The 17,566-nt window shown below is 44.9% G+C and overlaps 1 protein-coding gene across 1 annotated transcript; it reads left to right on the forward strand.

Moving 5' to 3' along the window:
* The first annotated feature begins 4,867 nt into the window (after positions 1-4,867).
* LOC101762529 (cysteine-rich receptor-like protein kinase 15) lies at positions 4,868-8,396 on the forward strand. The gene is made up of 7 exons (XM_022824208.1): positions 4,868-5,727; positions 6,098-6,199; positions 6,288-6,469; positions 6,816-7,029; positions 7,127-7,364; positions 7,594-7,747; positions 7,844-8,396. The coding sequence occupies exons 1-7, from the start codon at positions 4,944-4,946 to the stop codon at positions 8,117-8,119; spliced, it is 1,950 nt and encodes a 649-aa protein (XP_022679943.1). The 5' UTR covers positions 4,868-4,943; the 3' UTR covers positions 8,120-8,396.
* Positions 8,397-17,566: the final 9,170 nt, after the last annotated feature.

Genomic DNA, 17,566 nt, shown 5'->3' on the forward strand with positions numbered 1-17,566 from the left:
CCTTGTGTCTTAAACAACAAAATGAGGGCGTCCTGAGCATGAAACAACAGCACCGGTTTGTGTTCTTGAGCTACTTTATTCCTAGAAGGAACTTCACAACAAGTAATACTACATGACAATGATGTCCTCTTGGATTAGACGAAATTCATGGGCACGAACTTGCTTCTCTTCCCCCCTCCTTCTCTCCTAACTCTGTAATCATACTGGTATTTCCGTTCTTCGCAATGGAAATGGGGGAAGCCTCGATTCAAAAAAACAAACAAACTGCAATTGGGAATTGGGAATCACATAATGGGGATACAGATTATTTGAGCAACAGACGGCACCGCCCACTGGTGAATGCCTACGAATCCCGAAGCCAATGCTAGCTCTGACTCGAAAGCAGAAGCGAAAAGAGAGGACTCGTGGAGCCGAACCTGGGTCTGGGTTCCCCTTCCCCTTGGAGCAAGCAAGGTCACCAGGCGCGTGGCCCTGAAGCCGCTACCCTACCCCGCGTCGTGGACAGGGCGCTCGCCTGGCGGTCGTCGGCGCAACGCAACCGCGCAAGGGACTGAAGCTGAACGCCGCCTCGCCGTCGGCCTCCTGCTGCCCCGGGCACCTCTTGGCTGTGGTGGGCTCATGGAGCAGAGCCGAACGCAATATGGGCCGGGCATGTTCAATCTTTTTTAGTCTTCTTGAGTGGACTGAGCAGAAAATAAATGGCACGATCTCCCTTCTCTCTCGGTGCGACGCGCCGACGGCAACATGCCAACATCGTGCGACGGGTATGCGTGACGCTGCCCATGCATTGGTTGATACAGAAAGCCATCGCCGTGGACACATTTTCCACCAGGATGGAGTGGGAACCGGTGCCAAGACTGCAAGGCACCAACCAGCCATTGGGGATCAACAAGACTGCCTGTGCCTGCTAGGCTCATGCTCATGTAGCTTCGTGTGGACTGCCTGAAAGGTTGCGGCTCCTGCTGGAACTACCAGTTTGCCACCACTTGCATTGGCGCCCGGGATTGGCTGGAGAAATATTTACGCGTCACTGACTGACCTGGTGGCTCTGGAACAGGTAGGGGTTCTTGTTGGCGGCTGGAACATGTAGGGGTTCAGTTCAGACTAGAGATCTCACCATCAGTTTTGAGACCTTCCAACTGAACATTCTGCGTGCAGTGAGAATATTGTGACCCTGCCCGCCGCATCAAGGATGTTTCAGCGTAAGCTCCAGAAGACTCGTTCTTGGAAGCTGCCTGTAACCTGGGAGCTGAAGGGCTCATAGTGACATAGCAGTACCTTGTTTGGCCATTGACCAATAGTATCAAACACAGCAAATTTTACGATATTTTGAAACTACTTTTGAAGACAGACCTAATCCTTTCACTTTCAAATTTATTTAAAACATTCAAAAGTTTAAAGGTGCAGGCTGAAAGTAACCCAAAATGACTGGTTGGGGTACCTTTTCTTGCATCGCGCGCCAAAAGCTCTGAACTCAACTCTGCAAGTGATACTGGCATCACACGGTCTGTACATTGTCAAAAATCTTCCCTCGTGGTAACCACCTATCCAGCCTTGACCATCGCTGTTTCATCCTCTCCGGTAGGGACCAAGGACTTTCCCGGTTACTCTTGCAGTCTCTAACAGCTACTTTTTTTTTCTAGAATACGCAGGAGAACTGCGCATCATTCCATTAAGAAGAGATAAAGTACTAATACAACGCGGGTCTAGTCCGGGCACACGCACACGGTAGATAGATTGAGGACCGATTACACGAGGTTGGGCTACAAGTATTGAGACCTTTAAGGACTAACGTCACTGACTCACAAAACGCCAGCCTATGCTAAATAGGCAGTGAGCCCCGGCCATGAACCAGTTCGCCGCATCCTCCGCGACTGCGGCTGCTAGGTGCTGCGGTGTTCGTTGAGGGTCTCCTGTGAAAGTCCGATTGTTGCGCTCTAACAGCTACTACTGCCTTGCAGCCATCTGCATGTGCAGTGCCGGGCGTGGCTCCTACTGGTATTACTGCCACTTGCACTGGCACCGGGGAAAAAAAATTCAAGTACTTACGCGTGCGGGAGACTTGTGACGAATGGAACAGGTGAGGTGAATTCAGAGTTGCTGACTAGGCATCTCACCATCAGTTTGAGAGCTTCCTGTTGAATATTCTGCCGTGAAAACATGCACCCTGTTTGTCACATCAAAGGGTTCACCAAGATGATAGAAACTCTTTGGGACCTGCCTGCGAAACGGGAGCTGTCATTGACAAATACCACCCAAGGAAAACGAAATGACAGCGCAACCAACCGGTATTCCAGCTCTTGACCTGAAACACGTGACAAGCCGGCTGATAAGTTGAAATAACTGATTTGTTGTGAGAGAAAAATACTGTTTAGTGGCTGATTAGCCAGCTGATAAGCTGAAGCGAACAAGCTGGATATTTCTCAGACACACAATACCGCGCCAAAAGAAAAAGGATACGGTGAAGGATATTGCAGACTGCAGAGGATATGGTGATTGGTGAATCCTTCTCAGGCCCTGTTTGGGAAGGGAGTGTTAAAGTTTAACACCCCATTTTTAATACTTTCCTATCCAAACACTTGTGTTAAAAGTGGGATGTTAAAGGTCCTGTTTGGGAAGGGGGTGTTAAAGTTTAACACCCCACTTTTAACACTTAACACTTTCCTATCCAAACACTTGTGTTAAAAGTGGGGTGTTAAAGTTTAACACCCCATTTTTCATAAACACATGGAGGGGGTGTTAAAACTTGCTAATGGTGTTAAAAGTGGTCCCCCTCTCCACTTTTTTCCAGGTTACCCCTTCTCTCTCCTCCCTCTCTCTCCGCCAGCCATAGATGAGGGGGCAATGGAGTCATTTCCCACCAAAGGTGTTAAAGTTTAACACATCATCCAAACATCCCAATGTGTTAAACTTTAGCACTCTATTTGAGAGTGTTAAAACTTTAACACTTGTTAAATTTTAATATAGGGTATCCAAATAGGCCCAAAGTTTAACACATCATTTTTTATAAATACATAGAGGGGGTGTTAAAACTTGCTAAAGGTGTTAAAAGTGGTCCCCTCTCCACGTTTTTCAAGGTTACCCCTTCTCTCTCCTCCCTCTCTCTCCGCTGGCAATAAATGAGGGGGCAATGGAGTCATTTCCCACCAAAGGTGTTAAAGTTTAACACATCATCCAAACATCCCAATGTGTTAAACTTTAGCACTCTATTTGAGAGTGTTAAAACTTTAACACTTGTTAAATTTTAACACAGGGTATCCAAACAGGCCCTCGGTAAGCCAACTCCTTTTTCTTTTCCTTGATGGCGATGAGTCGTGATCATCGTGCCACGTCAATTCATCAAAATAAGTCTCGAGATTGTGACACAATAAAAGATCAACATCTGCTGGAAATTAATAAATGCATAGGCTCTCAAAGGTCAGTGGCTAGGAAATCTCAATAAATGCTCTGTTCCGTGAAAGCTGGCATTACATGGTCAATTATTCAATCACCATGACGTTCAAGCGTGTGACATGAGCAAGAACTTGTGAGCTCCCTCCTCCCAAGAATTCTACCTATGTGCATCACATAGTTTTCTCGTTTTTCTTTCTTTGAATTTGTCACCTTATGCACATGCAACCGCAAGAGCATTCAAAAACTGAACATACAACGCATTTAGGAATTAATTCTACATCTCATTTTGTAATTTTCCTCTACAGTTCATACATAACATACTGGGGGTCTACATATGCAGCTCAAAAAACTAACAGTAATGGTGTAACCGTGTAAGAAATCTTCATTGCCAAGGTTGACTCATGTGGTCTTGGGTTCGAAGAATAACAAAAAATTAATAAATACAATTCAATGTACCATAATACTTGAGATAATCTGCTACTTGTAGCATGAAACTGAATCCTAGGACTTTTCTGTTTTGACTTTTTATGAAACTGACAATTTGGTATATATATATATATTAAATAAAATACTAAAAGTAGGATTCTCAATTATAATATGGATAGACATCAACTAGGGCTCAATTTCGTGAATTAAGATTTATGATGCATATACAGAAAAATCAACAGTGAGCGGCATAAAGTGTAAGGAAAAAAGTAACAAGGGATGGTGCTTTCATTAGAACAGGGGATGGAGTATTGTCACCTCAAGCAACTTCCCCTGATTTTATAGTGGCATGGTGTTTTCCATTAGAACAAGGATGGAGTATTGTTACCTCAAGCAAATTTTCTCTGATTTTATCACGTGGTATGGTGGCATAGAGTGCAAGGATAGTGAGCATTAGCTCAAGCATGCTCATGTCCCCTGATTTTAAATCTGCATATTAGCTCCATAATTTTTCCGGCAGAACTCAATGAAATTAAAATTATCAAAATGCTTTACCACATATCTGATATTCTTATGTTCATTGAATCATTCTAACTAAAAAAATTAGCAAAAGGAATCAAAGAATTAGCATCAAAGTATTAGTTCTCAAAGCTCCAACATGAGTACCAAGACATACAATGGACTTGTTGATACTTAAATGAAAATGTCAACAATTCAATGAAAGGGAATCCTATGGACTATAGACTAGTGACTTGCAGTGTATAATATTCTTTGAAGACATAGCAGACGGATTCAACACCCAGGATTGAAGATCAACCAAGTCATAAATTAATTGTGACAGGAATGGACCAAATTAGTGAAAACATCCAGTATCCTGTGGAAGTTTGTTGCAATTCTTATCTTGTTCCATTCGGACTAGTCAAACAACTTACTCAAAGTCTAAGCTAGGGCTGCTGTACATTTCTTTCCTGGTTAAACTAAACATTTCTTCTGACCAAAAGTCAAGATAATGCCTAGATTAGTTAAGATGCACCCGTCCATGCTCCATATATCCATACCCACAAGTCCCATACAGAAACACAAGTTTCTCTGCAACTGCCACCACTGTACCAATATCACACATCATGCTACTTGCTGCCCTTCTCCTACTTCTTTCTTCCCCGAAGCTATTAGCTGAAGGTCGATCCATCTGCAGCAATGCTAACATCGTGTACATGCAAAGCAGTACCTACATGTCCAACTTGAAGTCCCTTGCTGAAGCACTATTTGCTAGCGTTACAGATTCAAACTCGCACTCAGCTCATGACACAGCTGGGACAGGTCCTGACATGGTCTATGGAGCAGTGGTATGCCGAGGAGACACAGCCCCCGGCAGTGACTGTGCATACCGTCTCAAGGAGGTCCTTGATGCAGCAATGAACAACTTGGCTAATAGTTCTTGCTCTTCCCAGAAGGACATAACCTTATTCGATGATGGGTACCTGGTCCAGCTAAGATTCTCTGACCAGGATTTCATCTCCAACCTCAGCAACTCTCAGGAATGCATAGTGAGAGCTAATCTGAACCCTCCACCATCAGGTCATGTTTCAGAGCAGTTCGATAGTCTTGTTTCCAGGCTCATGATGAAGCTCACAGAAGCTGCAGTGAAGAAAACAGACAGATACGAAACAGGCCAGGGCTGGCTCACTGAGAAGAGCCAGACAGTATATGGCCTTGTGCAGTGCACAGCAGATATGCTGCCAGATGCTTGCCGGGCTTGCCTGAATAATGCCATCACAAAGAGGGAGAAGATGGTTAAAAGTGGCCAGATGGGTGGTGCAATACTCGGAGTGCACTGCAGCTTTTGGTACCAAACAGAAGTTCGGTTTTTTGCTGGCACACCATTGGTGTCGTTAAATATGCCCACACGTAAGTTGATCTCTAATATTGCTTGAATGACTTGGTTAGAATAATCTTTCATCTCCACATCCACTTAACCATCAGAATAAAGCTAAGCAACAGAGGCAAATACAGAATAGGATTGCCGGCATCAAAAAGATAAATCGCATATTCCTTTATTTGTTTTGCAGAAGGGTTTAGATTAATTCCTGGTATACATATACTACTGCATGTAAAAAAAATCAACCAAACCAATTGTGGAATAAATAAAATGTGTATAGTTTATAGAATTGTCAACCATGTTGCCTCTTATTACTTTATTAGTACCTTTTCCAAAGCCAACATTGACTAACCACTAGATTATTGCCATCGGTTATAACTCACATACACGGACGTGCAGCAAGCAAATTTTGGATCTGGCTCACGCTTGGATCATTTTCAGTCGTGGTTTCAATTTCTTGGCTGCTTGTTCATATTTGGATCAAAACAGAGAGGAAAAGAGGTAAATACTAAACTCGCAGCATTTAACCCTTGCATTTGATCTTATGGTAAACAATGAGTACAAGAAAGAACTTTGTCATTGTTTTCAGAACGAGCAAGATTCGAACTACAATTGTTATCAATGGCAATACAAAATGTAATGAATCTGTGGAGGATTGAAGAAGGCAACTCAGGATTTTCACTTTATGATTTCTCTCAGATAAAAGAAGCCACAGGCAACTTCTCTAGTGAAAATGAACTTGGACAAGGTGGTTTTGGATCAGTTTATAAGGTAAATATACCTGCATAGTTGAATTGGCATTAAGCCAATTCTTCCTGTTGTATATTTGCTACATTTCGGTTGCTTCCAGATCAACTATTTTTTGTTTTAGTTCACGAGTATCTCATTTATTTTTCTTTTTATTGGTTAAAACATCCACACAAAGAAAAGATATTTTGTAAAACTAATTCCCATATACTTCATAAGGGAAAAAAAACAAAACCAAATATCTTCTAGTAGATATGATCTTGTTGTGACTCTCCCAAGTAGGCCAAGTTATAAAGTGATTACTGATTAGAGAAAAACAAACCTGGTGGCCTTGAAGTAGATATGATCTTTCTAATATCATTAATTTCAGGGTCTATTGCCTGGTGGTCTTGAAGTAGCAGTCAAAAGACTTGCAGCTTGTTCAGTACAAGGTTTATTAGAGTTCAAAAATGAAATTCAGCTGATAGCAAAACTTCAACACAAAAATCTCGTGAAGTTGCTTGGCTGCTGTATCCAAGGAGATCAAGAAAAGATGCTTGTCTACGAATATATGCAAAACAAAAGCCTGGACATGTTCATATTCGGCAAGCCTGCCATAACTTTTCCTTGTTTTCACATGCTGCAATTTGGAGTGCTTACAATTTTTTAAACGTTTTCAATAATTCTGTTCACATTTTGCAGATATTAACAAAGGAGTGCAATTAAGCTGGTCCATGCGTCTACACATAATTGATGGTGTAGCGCAGGGGCTCTTATATCTTCACGAGCACTCACGATTATGTGTTGTTCATAGGGATCTGAAAGCAAGTAACATTCTCTTAGATAGCGACATGACTCCAAAAATTTCTGATTTTGGGATGGCAAGAATATTCAGCTCAAACATGACGGAATCAAATACAACAAGAATAGTAGGCACACAGTAAGAACAAATGCACTTGGCTTTTAAGATCATATCACATCGAGAAGTTCTGTTATACGTTATAATGAGAATAATGCATATAAATATGACAGTTCTTTAAGTAAAGCTACAAGCTGCCACATTGGTAAATGCAGAGTTCCTTGGATAAGCATATTATCAATTTAACATATATTTTAGTTTATATGCTTCTTGGTAAATACTATATAACAATTTCACTTCTTCCACTCAGTGGCTACATATCTCCAGAGTATGCCTTTGATGGAGTTTGCTCAATCAAGTCGGACGTCTTTAGCTTTGGAGTCTTGGTCTTGGAAGTTATAAGTGGAAAGAGGACTACTGGTTTCTATCCATATGATGGAAAATTATACAACCTCATTTCATATGTAAGTAGAAGTTACTCTAACACTGCATGCCCACTTGCTTGGTAAATGCTCTTAGAGCATTGTGTGCTTGACAAAAGTACATTATTTTTCTGATAGGCTTGGAAACTTTGGAAAGTTGGAGAATGGCGCCAGCTGGTTTGTTGCCGTATAGGAGAAAATTGTGAAGCAATAGAAAGGTGCATTCAGGTGGCGCTTTTATGCGTTCAAGAGAGTGCAGAGGACAGACCTACTATGGATCTTGTGGTTAGCATGCTAAACAGTGAGCATGTGAGCCTGCCCAAGCCAAAGCAACCAGCCTACTTCTTTGTGCGCTCTAGCAAGACAGAAGCTTCGTCGTGCGACATTAATATCAGTATTACATTAGCAAGGTAGACTAGCAATCCAAAAGAATGTGAAACAACCATGTTTCTGTGGTTCTAAGAGAGCTCCAAGTCTAATGTAGTGGTTTGTCTGTATATATGATCTTTGGTTGATTAGTGTTGATGTGTTATATAACTCTGTCCTTGTATTGTATATGATTTTCTCTGTATCCACAATACATGGTCCTAACTAAAAGGGCCATTGGGGTGCTGTAAGTTGTATACTTGTATTGAATGTAACATGAACAGCTAGAAACAGTATGCAAGCTACTTCAAATGCTCATGCACAATATTTTATGCCCAGATTCTAACATATTATAAGAAGACAATAAATAGTGCAAACAAGTATTCCAGCTTAATGTCTTATTTTTTTGTAACAAATTGCCGCATCAGCTTATCAGGCACTTCTTTCGGTTTAGAACACTAGGCATGTCTGTATGACTGTATTTGCAAAATCCTAGTAGGCTATCACCGAGAAGTACGCGCAAGTGCTACAACACCTCAGTGCCATATTCAAATTGGGCTAAAGTTAGGGTTGCAAGGATGAAAAATTGACAGTCACCACTAACGACTCGCGAGTAGTAGGAGAAACCACATTTCGTCGATTTCAACTTCGTCCTAAATCGAAGCCCCCAACGCAAAGTCTCGAAATAATTTTCTACACTCTGCATCATTACCAGGGTCCAGAACGACCAGCGCAGTGTCATCGAGAGCTGTGAAATGGAATCGAGAGTTGCGGTGGTAAAAGTATCAGGACACTAACCTGCGAGGCCAGTTGAGAGCCAGTGAGACGCGCGGAAGCAGCCAGTGGATCAGTGACTACCGCGCTTGTGCGGGTCGCCACGCCATTGGATTGGCTTTGCCCCCACGTTCGCGTGGGTGGTCGCTGCGAGCGGCGACCGCCGAATGCTGACCGGCGGGAGACGGCGGCGGTGTAGCCGACTAGCCGGTAGCCCTGCAGGAAGCGGCGCGGGGGAGACCAAGGGAGGGGCCCTTGCGGCTGCGGGACACCGGAAGGAGACCAAATGGGCCGAATTCTAACGGGCCGAGCCTATTGATCCTCATAATTTTTTTTGATAGTATTGATCCTCATAATTTGTACTACTCTAAAAAGAAAGCTTCCTTCGTTAAAAGAACTTACTTCTTCTCTCGAGCGGTCACAAAATTTACTCCTTGTCATGCTGCGCTACGAAATAAGTATATTCGGTTATCTAGTGTCTAAATTCATCGAGATGATGGGATAACTGGTAGCAGCAATATACTAATTAATCCCTCATTTTGTGATGAACAATAAGAGAACATCTATCAAGAGATATGGAGCGGAATAATAACAATCACATGTACAAAGATATAACGATTTACATGGAAAAACCTTCTCAAGATGAGGAGTAAAAACCCCCCAATCGGTCCACTTCAAGCTTCCACTATAATTAACAAATGGTTACAAGGAGTTTTCTCTATAATCTCTAGAGGATTACACCAGCAGCAACACATGCACCGTAATGCAACTTGGCATTTGCAGCAACAACAACCACCACTAACAAGAGAATGTACAGATTCTATCCCCTTTCGTAATCAATTCATATCTCACAAACTACAGGTCCATTGTGCACAAATTTTGATAGGATTGTGGTTCCACAAGTCCCCAAACCACTGACAAAGTTTCAGCTCAATTGGACACCATTTCACCATCCAAACTGATCATCAACCAAAACTGCTCAATGTTAAAACTGCAGTCACCCGAACTGACAAAACCACTTAGAAATCTGATGCTCTGCTGAATCAAACCTCAAACCAACTGACCAGATCCAAGTACTCTAAGTGTAGCACAAGCTTACCAAGTTTGGCGCAAATCCAAGCATGTTTGAGCCTCCAATCATGAGTTTGAAGTCGATCTGCCCGGAGCCACCAAATCTGGACATATTTGCTTCTCCTTCTTCTTCCTCTTCTCTCATGGTTGTGTTGTGTGTGTTCTGCTCTCTCTCTCTCACCTTAAGTGATGACCTAACCTAGGAGAAGTTGGGGTTAGGATTTTCTTATGCTTTGCACTCCCTTTGGAGTGATCTCCACTATTGATTCAAGCACCAAATCAACAAACACTGGGTTTGTGGGTTGTTTTCTTTGAGTTCATGAGCTCCAAAATATCTTCCATGTGGAGGGATAGCCCAACAAACTCCCCCTCGCGACATCATGGAGGGTCTCACTGCCTTCTGGTAGCCATGCTAGCAATCTGGCAGCAAACTTTGAGCTTCTCCTTCGTCACCACCTTAGTCAACATATCAGCCCCATTATCATTGGTGTGGACTTTCTCAAGCTGCATTTGCTTAGAATTCAACACATTTCAAATCCAATGATAATGCATATCAATATGCTTTGACCTTGAGTGAAAACTTTAATTCTTACTCAAGTGTATAGCAATTTGGTTGTCACAAAAACAGCACATACTTGCCTTGATCAAACCCAAGTTCACTAACAATTTTTTTCAGCCACAATAGCTCTTTACTTGCCTCTGTCGCTGCAATGAACTCAGCTTCAGTTGTAGACAATGCAACACATTTTTGCAACTTGCTTTACCATGACACAGCTCTCTCTGCATAGGTAATCAAATGCCCTGAAGTAGACTTCCTACTATCAACATCCCCAACCATATTTGCTTCTATGTATGCAACTAATACAGGCTCATTTCTCCCAAAACAAAGTTTTAGATTAGTGCCGCCCCGGAGGTATCTCAAAATCCACTTCACAGCTTCCCAATATGGTCTTCCTGGATTAAACATAAATCTGCTCACAGTACTAACTACATGAGCAATGTCAAGCCTTGTACACACCATAGCATACATCAGACTTCCAACTGCTGATGCATAAGGAACATGCCGCATTTTTCTTCTTCATCTCATCAATAGAAGGGCATTTCTTAGTACTTAACTTGAAATGAGCAGCAAGTGGACAGCTCTCAGCTTTTGCATTGTCCATCTTAAATCTGCAAAGTACTTTCTCAATATACTTCTCTTGAGATAAATACAACTGTTGGAGATTCTATCTCTCTCAATTCTCACCCTGAGAATTTGTTTTGCTGGCCCCAAGTCTTTCATGGCAAAAGACTTTCTCAACTATTTCTTTAGCGTTGCAATCCTAGAGACATTCCTGCCAACAATCAAGATATCATCAACATAGAGCAACAAGATGATAAAATCATCACCTGAGAACCTCTGAAAGAAAACACAATGGTTTGATCTACTTCTGTTGTAGCCTTGCTCCCCCATAACTGAATCAAATTTTAAATACCATTAACTCAAGCTGCTCCATGTAGATTTCTTCCTCCAAAGCACCATGAAGGCTTCACATCCATTTGCTCAACCTCCAAATTGAGGCTAGCTGCCAAGCCAAGAATCACTCTAATTGATGTCATTTTCACCACAATAGAAAAGATTTCACCAAAATCAATGCCTTTCTTCTGGCTGAATCCTTTCACAACAAGCCTGACCTTGTACCTTGGATGTGATATGTTCTCTTCTTGCTTGATTCTATAGACCCACTTGTTTTTAAAAACTTTCTTGCCCTTAGGAAATTTCACTAACTCATAAGTATGATTCTTATGAAGGAATCCATTTCTTCTTGCATAACTTTCATCCACTCCTTCTTATGCTCATCTTCCATTACATCTGCAAAACACTTAGGTTCTGAACCATCGGATAGTAACACCACATACTGATCTGAAGGATACTATCGGCTAGGCACCCCCGAACCCACCAGAAGACTTGTATGGACCCACTCAAGGGAACGTACCCGAAACCTACTCGAACATGAAGACTACTCTGCAGGGCGCGTAGGCTTCATGGACTCCCCGAAGACTAGTTGAGTTAAAAGGAAACTACTCTACCGAGTTAGAGTAGGACTCTGTAACGTACTCGACTAGGACTCATACACAATCCGCCCTGTAACCCTACTCCCCTGACTCTATAAGGGCAGGCAGGGACTCCCTCCAGACAACGAAAGAACAACTCGACACAAGCTCAATAAAATCAACACAGAGGATGTAGGGTATTACGCGATCTAGCGACCTAAACCTGTCTAAATCGTGTTCCTTGCGTCACCATCGACTCCTTGATTCCCGACGACACCCACCGCACAAAAAACCACCTTGGGTACTCCCTAGGCGGGTTGCCGGTCTAAAACATCGACAGGTACCTGGTGGAAGGAACTCGATCTCTGTTAGATCTTCTGAGTGGTAGTGTTGGTGGATCTTCGGGTACTAGCTGCTGATCTGGATCATCAATTTCAGCATCAAACTCATGCTGTTGGGGAACATTTTCATCACCTATACCATGCACATCATCTTGTGCATCATCTGCAACATCAATTTCAGCATGTGCTGGAGCTGCAGAAATTGGGTCTAAATCAACCAATGAATCTTGCTGAGGAACCTGCTGTGGTGGAACCACCCTATTTAACTTTAGCTAAAGCACGATTAAGTCGCCTCACACACGATCATGTGCTTTAATCAAGTTAACTCAGCAGTTTGTCGGATTACATCCGATAAACCACTCCACAGGATCGACAAAGAATAGCTCACACGAAGGTGAGTGGTTCCAGAGAATACAACAGATCATCCAATTTAAACCAGTGCATTAATTTATTACAACATCAGGTTCGAAATTCAAGCATAGTTTGCAAAGTTCTTAAGCAGCGGAAATAAACGAACGGAAGCTAGCGCCGATGTCAGACGTCACGACAAGGCCGATCATGACATCAATAGTCCCTATCCTCGCCGTCCGAGGAGGGATCCCACTCAACCGTCCACCCAGAAGGAAGTTGGGGAGGCCAAGTGCCACTTGTAGCAAACTTAGAGACGTTGACATCACCTGAAAGAGATATGTCATAACAAGGCTGAGCGACTACGCTCAACAAGACTTAACCGACCGGTGGTACTAATCCACCCAGGGGCGGAGCCAGGATTTGAGGTAAGGGGGGCAATGGATAAAGCAACGTAGAACCGATAGCCACGTGAGCTGATTGCAGTCACATATAATGATACAATAATAGTATATTTCACAAGTCTTAACTAAAATAAAATTACATATCTATCAAATCTAGTAGCAAAATAACTGGTGGATGCTCGGCAACCTCGGCTTCAATTGGTTTAGCGGTAGCAGGAATATTACTCTGATTATTAGGATTTTGTACATGATCATTATGAGTTTCCCCTTCCAGATTAGGAGCACTTGAACCAATCGGCTTAAAAAAACTATTGATGGTCTTTATCTTCTTCATATTGATTATATGTACATGCATCATGAAACACATCAAAAATCCTCAAGATCTATAACCTAAAATAATGAAGAGGGGAGAAAACAAGCTGTGCAAATGAACTACAGTTGACAGTCGACAGAACCAAGGAGTGATGGAGACGTGCGCACCTTGATTCCTCGTCCTTTTTACTAGCGGCGGCCGGCGGCGGCAGGAAAACACGACTCACGAACGGAGGGGGGTAGGGGCTGTCACCCGTCGCGATACATCTCGCCTGGCGCATGGGGGTGTCATCTGTGTCTTGTTGTCAGACCTATTTTTTAATGGCCTAATGGGCCAACACAGGCGCACAGCCAGGCCCAAGCCTAAGGCCGGCAAGCAAGGGGTGCCAGGGAAGCCTAATGGCCTACGCGCGAACTTGTCGTCCTGCGCTTCCCAAGGGGTGCCAGGGGACTGGGGCCACTCGATGCCCGACAGGGTCAGGGGGTGCCAGGCCCCCCCTGCCCCCTCCCTCCGCCACTAAATCCACCAACTTCTAGACATGCAAGGCTTTCTGGCTGAGGGGTTTGTTTTTGCCAAAAGCGACTACAGTAGGTCCTTACTTTCAACATTTTAGCCATATGTTCTAAGTTCATTTACTTGTCTAAGTTAGCAACTATACTAAACAAGCATAGTTTCCAAACAATTAATGCAGGAAATCACATTAGATCATCACCATCTTTCATTCTTACTTAGTGTAGCATAACGATCAAGTAATCCCAAACTGTGAGAGGCAGACGAATCGATTCGAATTTTCTTAACCATGCATGGCGAACCTAATCTCACGACATCCACGCACCACAAAGGGTCGCTTCACTTGTCGGCCGTCCCCATCAACTCCCAGACCCGTGTTGTGCCCACTTTCCTTGGTACAAGGCTCGACAGATCCGGCCTCTACCGTTCTATGACCGCACTTGTCACCACATGTGGCCGCAAGGGAACTTCATTCCAGAGACAGTGGATCAAACCACTCACGTCCTGGGTCAATCAGGTACTAGGCTTCCCCATCCCATACTAGGTATGAGATTAGTACTTTCGAACACTTGATCACGAACACCATCACCTTTCGACCTTAATCCAATTTCATGTAGACAGACGGGGCAATCCACCGACCACCAAAATAGTTCACAGAGCCCTGCCCCGTCCATCGTCCTTATAGTTGTTGCAAAAGAAAGCAAGCAACTCCTATAACTCGCGAGTGATAGAAAATCACTCGACTTTTACCGAGTCCTATTTAAGCATTGCAACTACTCGGCTTATCATACTAGTGTTCAGATCAAAAGGTACTAAGTCATGTATCTATGGTTTCAATCAACTCCTGGAACATAAATGCACAAACAAGGCAAGCAATTGTATTGCAAGTGATTAAAACATAGGACTTTATGCTCTGGGGCTTGCCTTCAAGCGGGGCGGTAGCGAACTAGTCCTCGACGTGCACGGGCTTGACTCCTGCAGGCGGCGGCTCAGCTACGACTTCTTCTTCCGGCGTCGGGTGAAGTTTGTAGGTTCCGTTTGCGAGGTTCAACTCTACACGAAATGCAATGCAAGGGTAAGACACTTAGATGGTGATTTCAACAGTATTTGCAAGGAATTAAACCCAAAACTATAGCAAAACTATAGAAAAAGGTGCGGAACCTACTTTATTGGATTCTACTCAGAACGAGAATTCCAACCAAAGTGATTTCACATTTTTCTGATTTTTCCTTGATTTAAGATGTAATTTCCAAGTTTCTGTCGATTTCATTGGAGTTAAAGGAGTCGGATCGGGGAAAACTTACGATCTGACCCTTAGACTTAAGGAATAACTGTACCGGGATCCTTAGATTTAACATAGAGAAGTCCTCAGAATTTTACACAGATACCCTCGGTCAAAAGAAAAAGACACAACCGAGCCCTCGAGCGAGGCGGACAGCAGTCGGGCGAAGCGGCGGACGATTCAGGGTTGGGAAGAGCTGGAAAGGGGTCGGCAGCTCACCTCTAATTCTACTGACGAGGTCTCGGGGTCGGGAAGAAACAAGCCGAGGCGGAATAATGGAAGGCGGTATGCTTCGGGCAGCGGCGATCCGGCGAGACAGGGGCCTCGGAGGCTCCTTGTGCGGGTCGGCGAGCTCCAGGTGACCAAGGTGAAGCTGACGGTGAAGGAGTCGCTACGCGGGGCTGGCCGTAGTGGCAGCTCCAAGTGCGGCGGTGAGGTTCGGCAGTGCTCCGGCAGCGGTGGTGCTTCTCGTGGACAACAAGCAAGCTCTAGAGCTGCGCGAGAGGATGGCGGAGCGGCTGGTGGGGTCGGCAAGGTGCGGGGTCGGACGGAAGGGGGAGCTCCACGACGAGCTCAGGTGGCGACGCTTGAGCACGAAGTAGAGGAGTGTGCGGCGGAGAGTGCGGTGGAGAAGAACAGAGCAGGTAGTGCGGCGATGGCGGTGGTGGCGAAAGGAACTCCGGTAAGAGGCTTCGGTACCCTTTTATAGATGCGTGGAAGTGTTCGGAGGAAGGAAGCGAGCTCAAGTGGGTGAGAGGGTAAGATCGAGGGAGAAGGAAGTGCTCTGTCGCGACGGCGATTGGTCGGCGCCTCCATTGGCGAGCTCGGACGCAATCTTGCCCTGGTTGGGCAGCAAGGATTTGGGAGCTGAGGCAAAATGGGTTTGCTGGGCACACGGATCTGCTAGGTCTGCGCGCGTGTGTGGTCGCGGCCATTAATGGCGGCGGCGCCATTGGCGGACAGGAGGGAGGGAAGGGCACTATAGGCGAGGGCGCTGCAGGCGAGGTGACAGGCCGAGCGGTGTGACGCGAGCATGCGTGGGACTAGTGGCTCTGCCGGGGCACGCTACTGGTGAGGTGGGGGAAGGAGCTGTCACTGCCTATGCGGCGGTTGGCGGAGACGGTAGCGTAGCGGGGCGCGCGCGCGAGCAGCGCGACCGGGGTGTGACGGGAGGGCCGGAAGGCGTTGGGGCGCGCGGCCAAGGATCCAGGTGGGGCGGATGCGCGCGGGAGGCGAGGAGGTACCGGTGCGGCAGCGGCCGGTCTTCGGTCGCAGAGTGGCCGGGGCGACGACGGAGCTGCGGGCAGTGCGCCTGGCGCGATCGGCGAGGCCTCGGGCGGGACGAGATGGGACAGAACGGAGGACCGCAGGTCGTCGTCGCGTGCGACTGGGGAGCGAGGCGCGTCAACCCATCTTGTCACGACCAGCGACTGGGCGAGGCGGCGCTCGCCAGCGAGGTCACGCCACGCGGCGGCGGCGCTCTGGAGCGTGGCGCACGCGTGCTCTGGCGCTGCCTGGCCGACGGATCCACGAGATCCTTTGCCGAGCCCATCTTCAAGCCTCTTGATCTCTTGAGTTTCAAATTGTGCCACGTTGACTCCCTTTTTAAGAGTTGTAGTACACAAACCAAGGTCCAACTTTTGTAATTTGACTGAGTTCAAAACATGGTGGATTTGGAGATTCAAAGCTCCAAAGTTTGGAGGAACGCCGGTTTCCGAGACTTAGAGAAAAATAGCGGTTTAACTGGTTTTTAGGGTTCGGGACTGACTTGAGCTGCAGATTTGGGAAGCTTCGGAGGTGAATTGGACCATGGTCCAATTAACAAAGTTGTTGTAGAAACTTAGTTCTCCAACTTTTAAGAAGGTATTTTCTGATGTTCTGCTCAACTTTCAAAAGATAAACCCTCCCTAAGACGCCAGGTCGGGCTGATTTCCAGACTTAGCCGAAATTGCTGAAGGAAGCTGAGTTGACCAAACTAAGGGACTTTGACCTAGATTTGAAGGCTTTCGGGGCAGATTTCAAACTTGCTCCTTAAAGCAAAGTTGTTAAGGTTTCAAAGCTCTAAAACTTTGATATAGGGCTCAGCTCAAGTTGACATTGGAAACCTCGAAATAGAGAGCCCCAAAGCTTGGACTTTGCCTGAAAGTTGCCAAACCTCTTCTTTAAGCACAAAGGACTTGTTCTTACGATTAAAACACCACTTAAGCACCCAGGTTGTTACACCTACACCTTTGTCTTCACAATATCCTCAATGTTTGATCTTCAACAAACACAACATCACGGCTTCTCACAATCTTCTTTGCAATTGGATCTAATAGTTTATAGCCAAACTCATCCAATCCATAGCCAAGGAAGATACACTGCCATGTCTTAGCATCAAGTTTCAACCTTTCATCTTGAGGAATATGAACAAAGTTC

The sequence above is a fragment of the Setaria italica genome, chromosome II (assembly GCF_000263155.2).
Source record: "Setaria italica strain Yugu1 chromosome II, Setaria_italica_v2.0, whole genome shotgun sequence".
NCBI classification, from domain to species: Eukaryota; Viridiplantae; Streptophyta; class Magnoliopsida; order Poales; family Poaceae; genus Setaria; species Setaria italica.

Excerpts from the sequence above, each read along its gene's own strand:
- LOC101762529 (XM_022824208.1), top strand. The coding sequence starts at position 4,944 with ATGCTACTTGCTGCCCTTCTCCTACTTCTTTCTTCCCCGAAGCTATTA. Across the intron at positions 6,470-6,815 it reads GTTTTGGATCAGTTTATAAG|GGTCTATTGCCTGGTGGTCT; the intron begins GTAAATATACCT and ends CATTAATTTCAG. Across the intron at positions 7,365-7,593 it reads ACAAGAATAGTAGGCACACA|TGGCTACATATCTCCAGAGT; the intron begins GTAAGAACAAAT and ends TCTTCCACTCAG.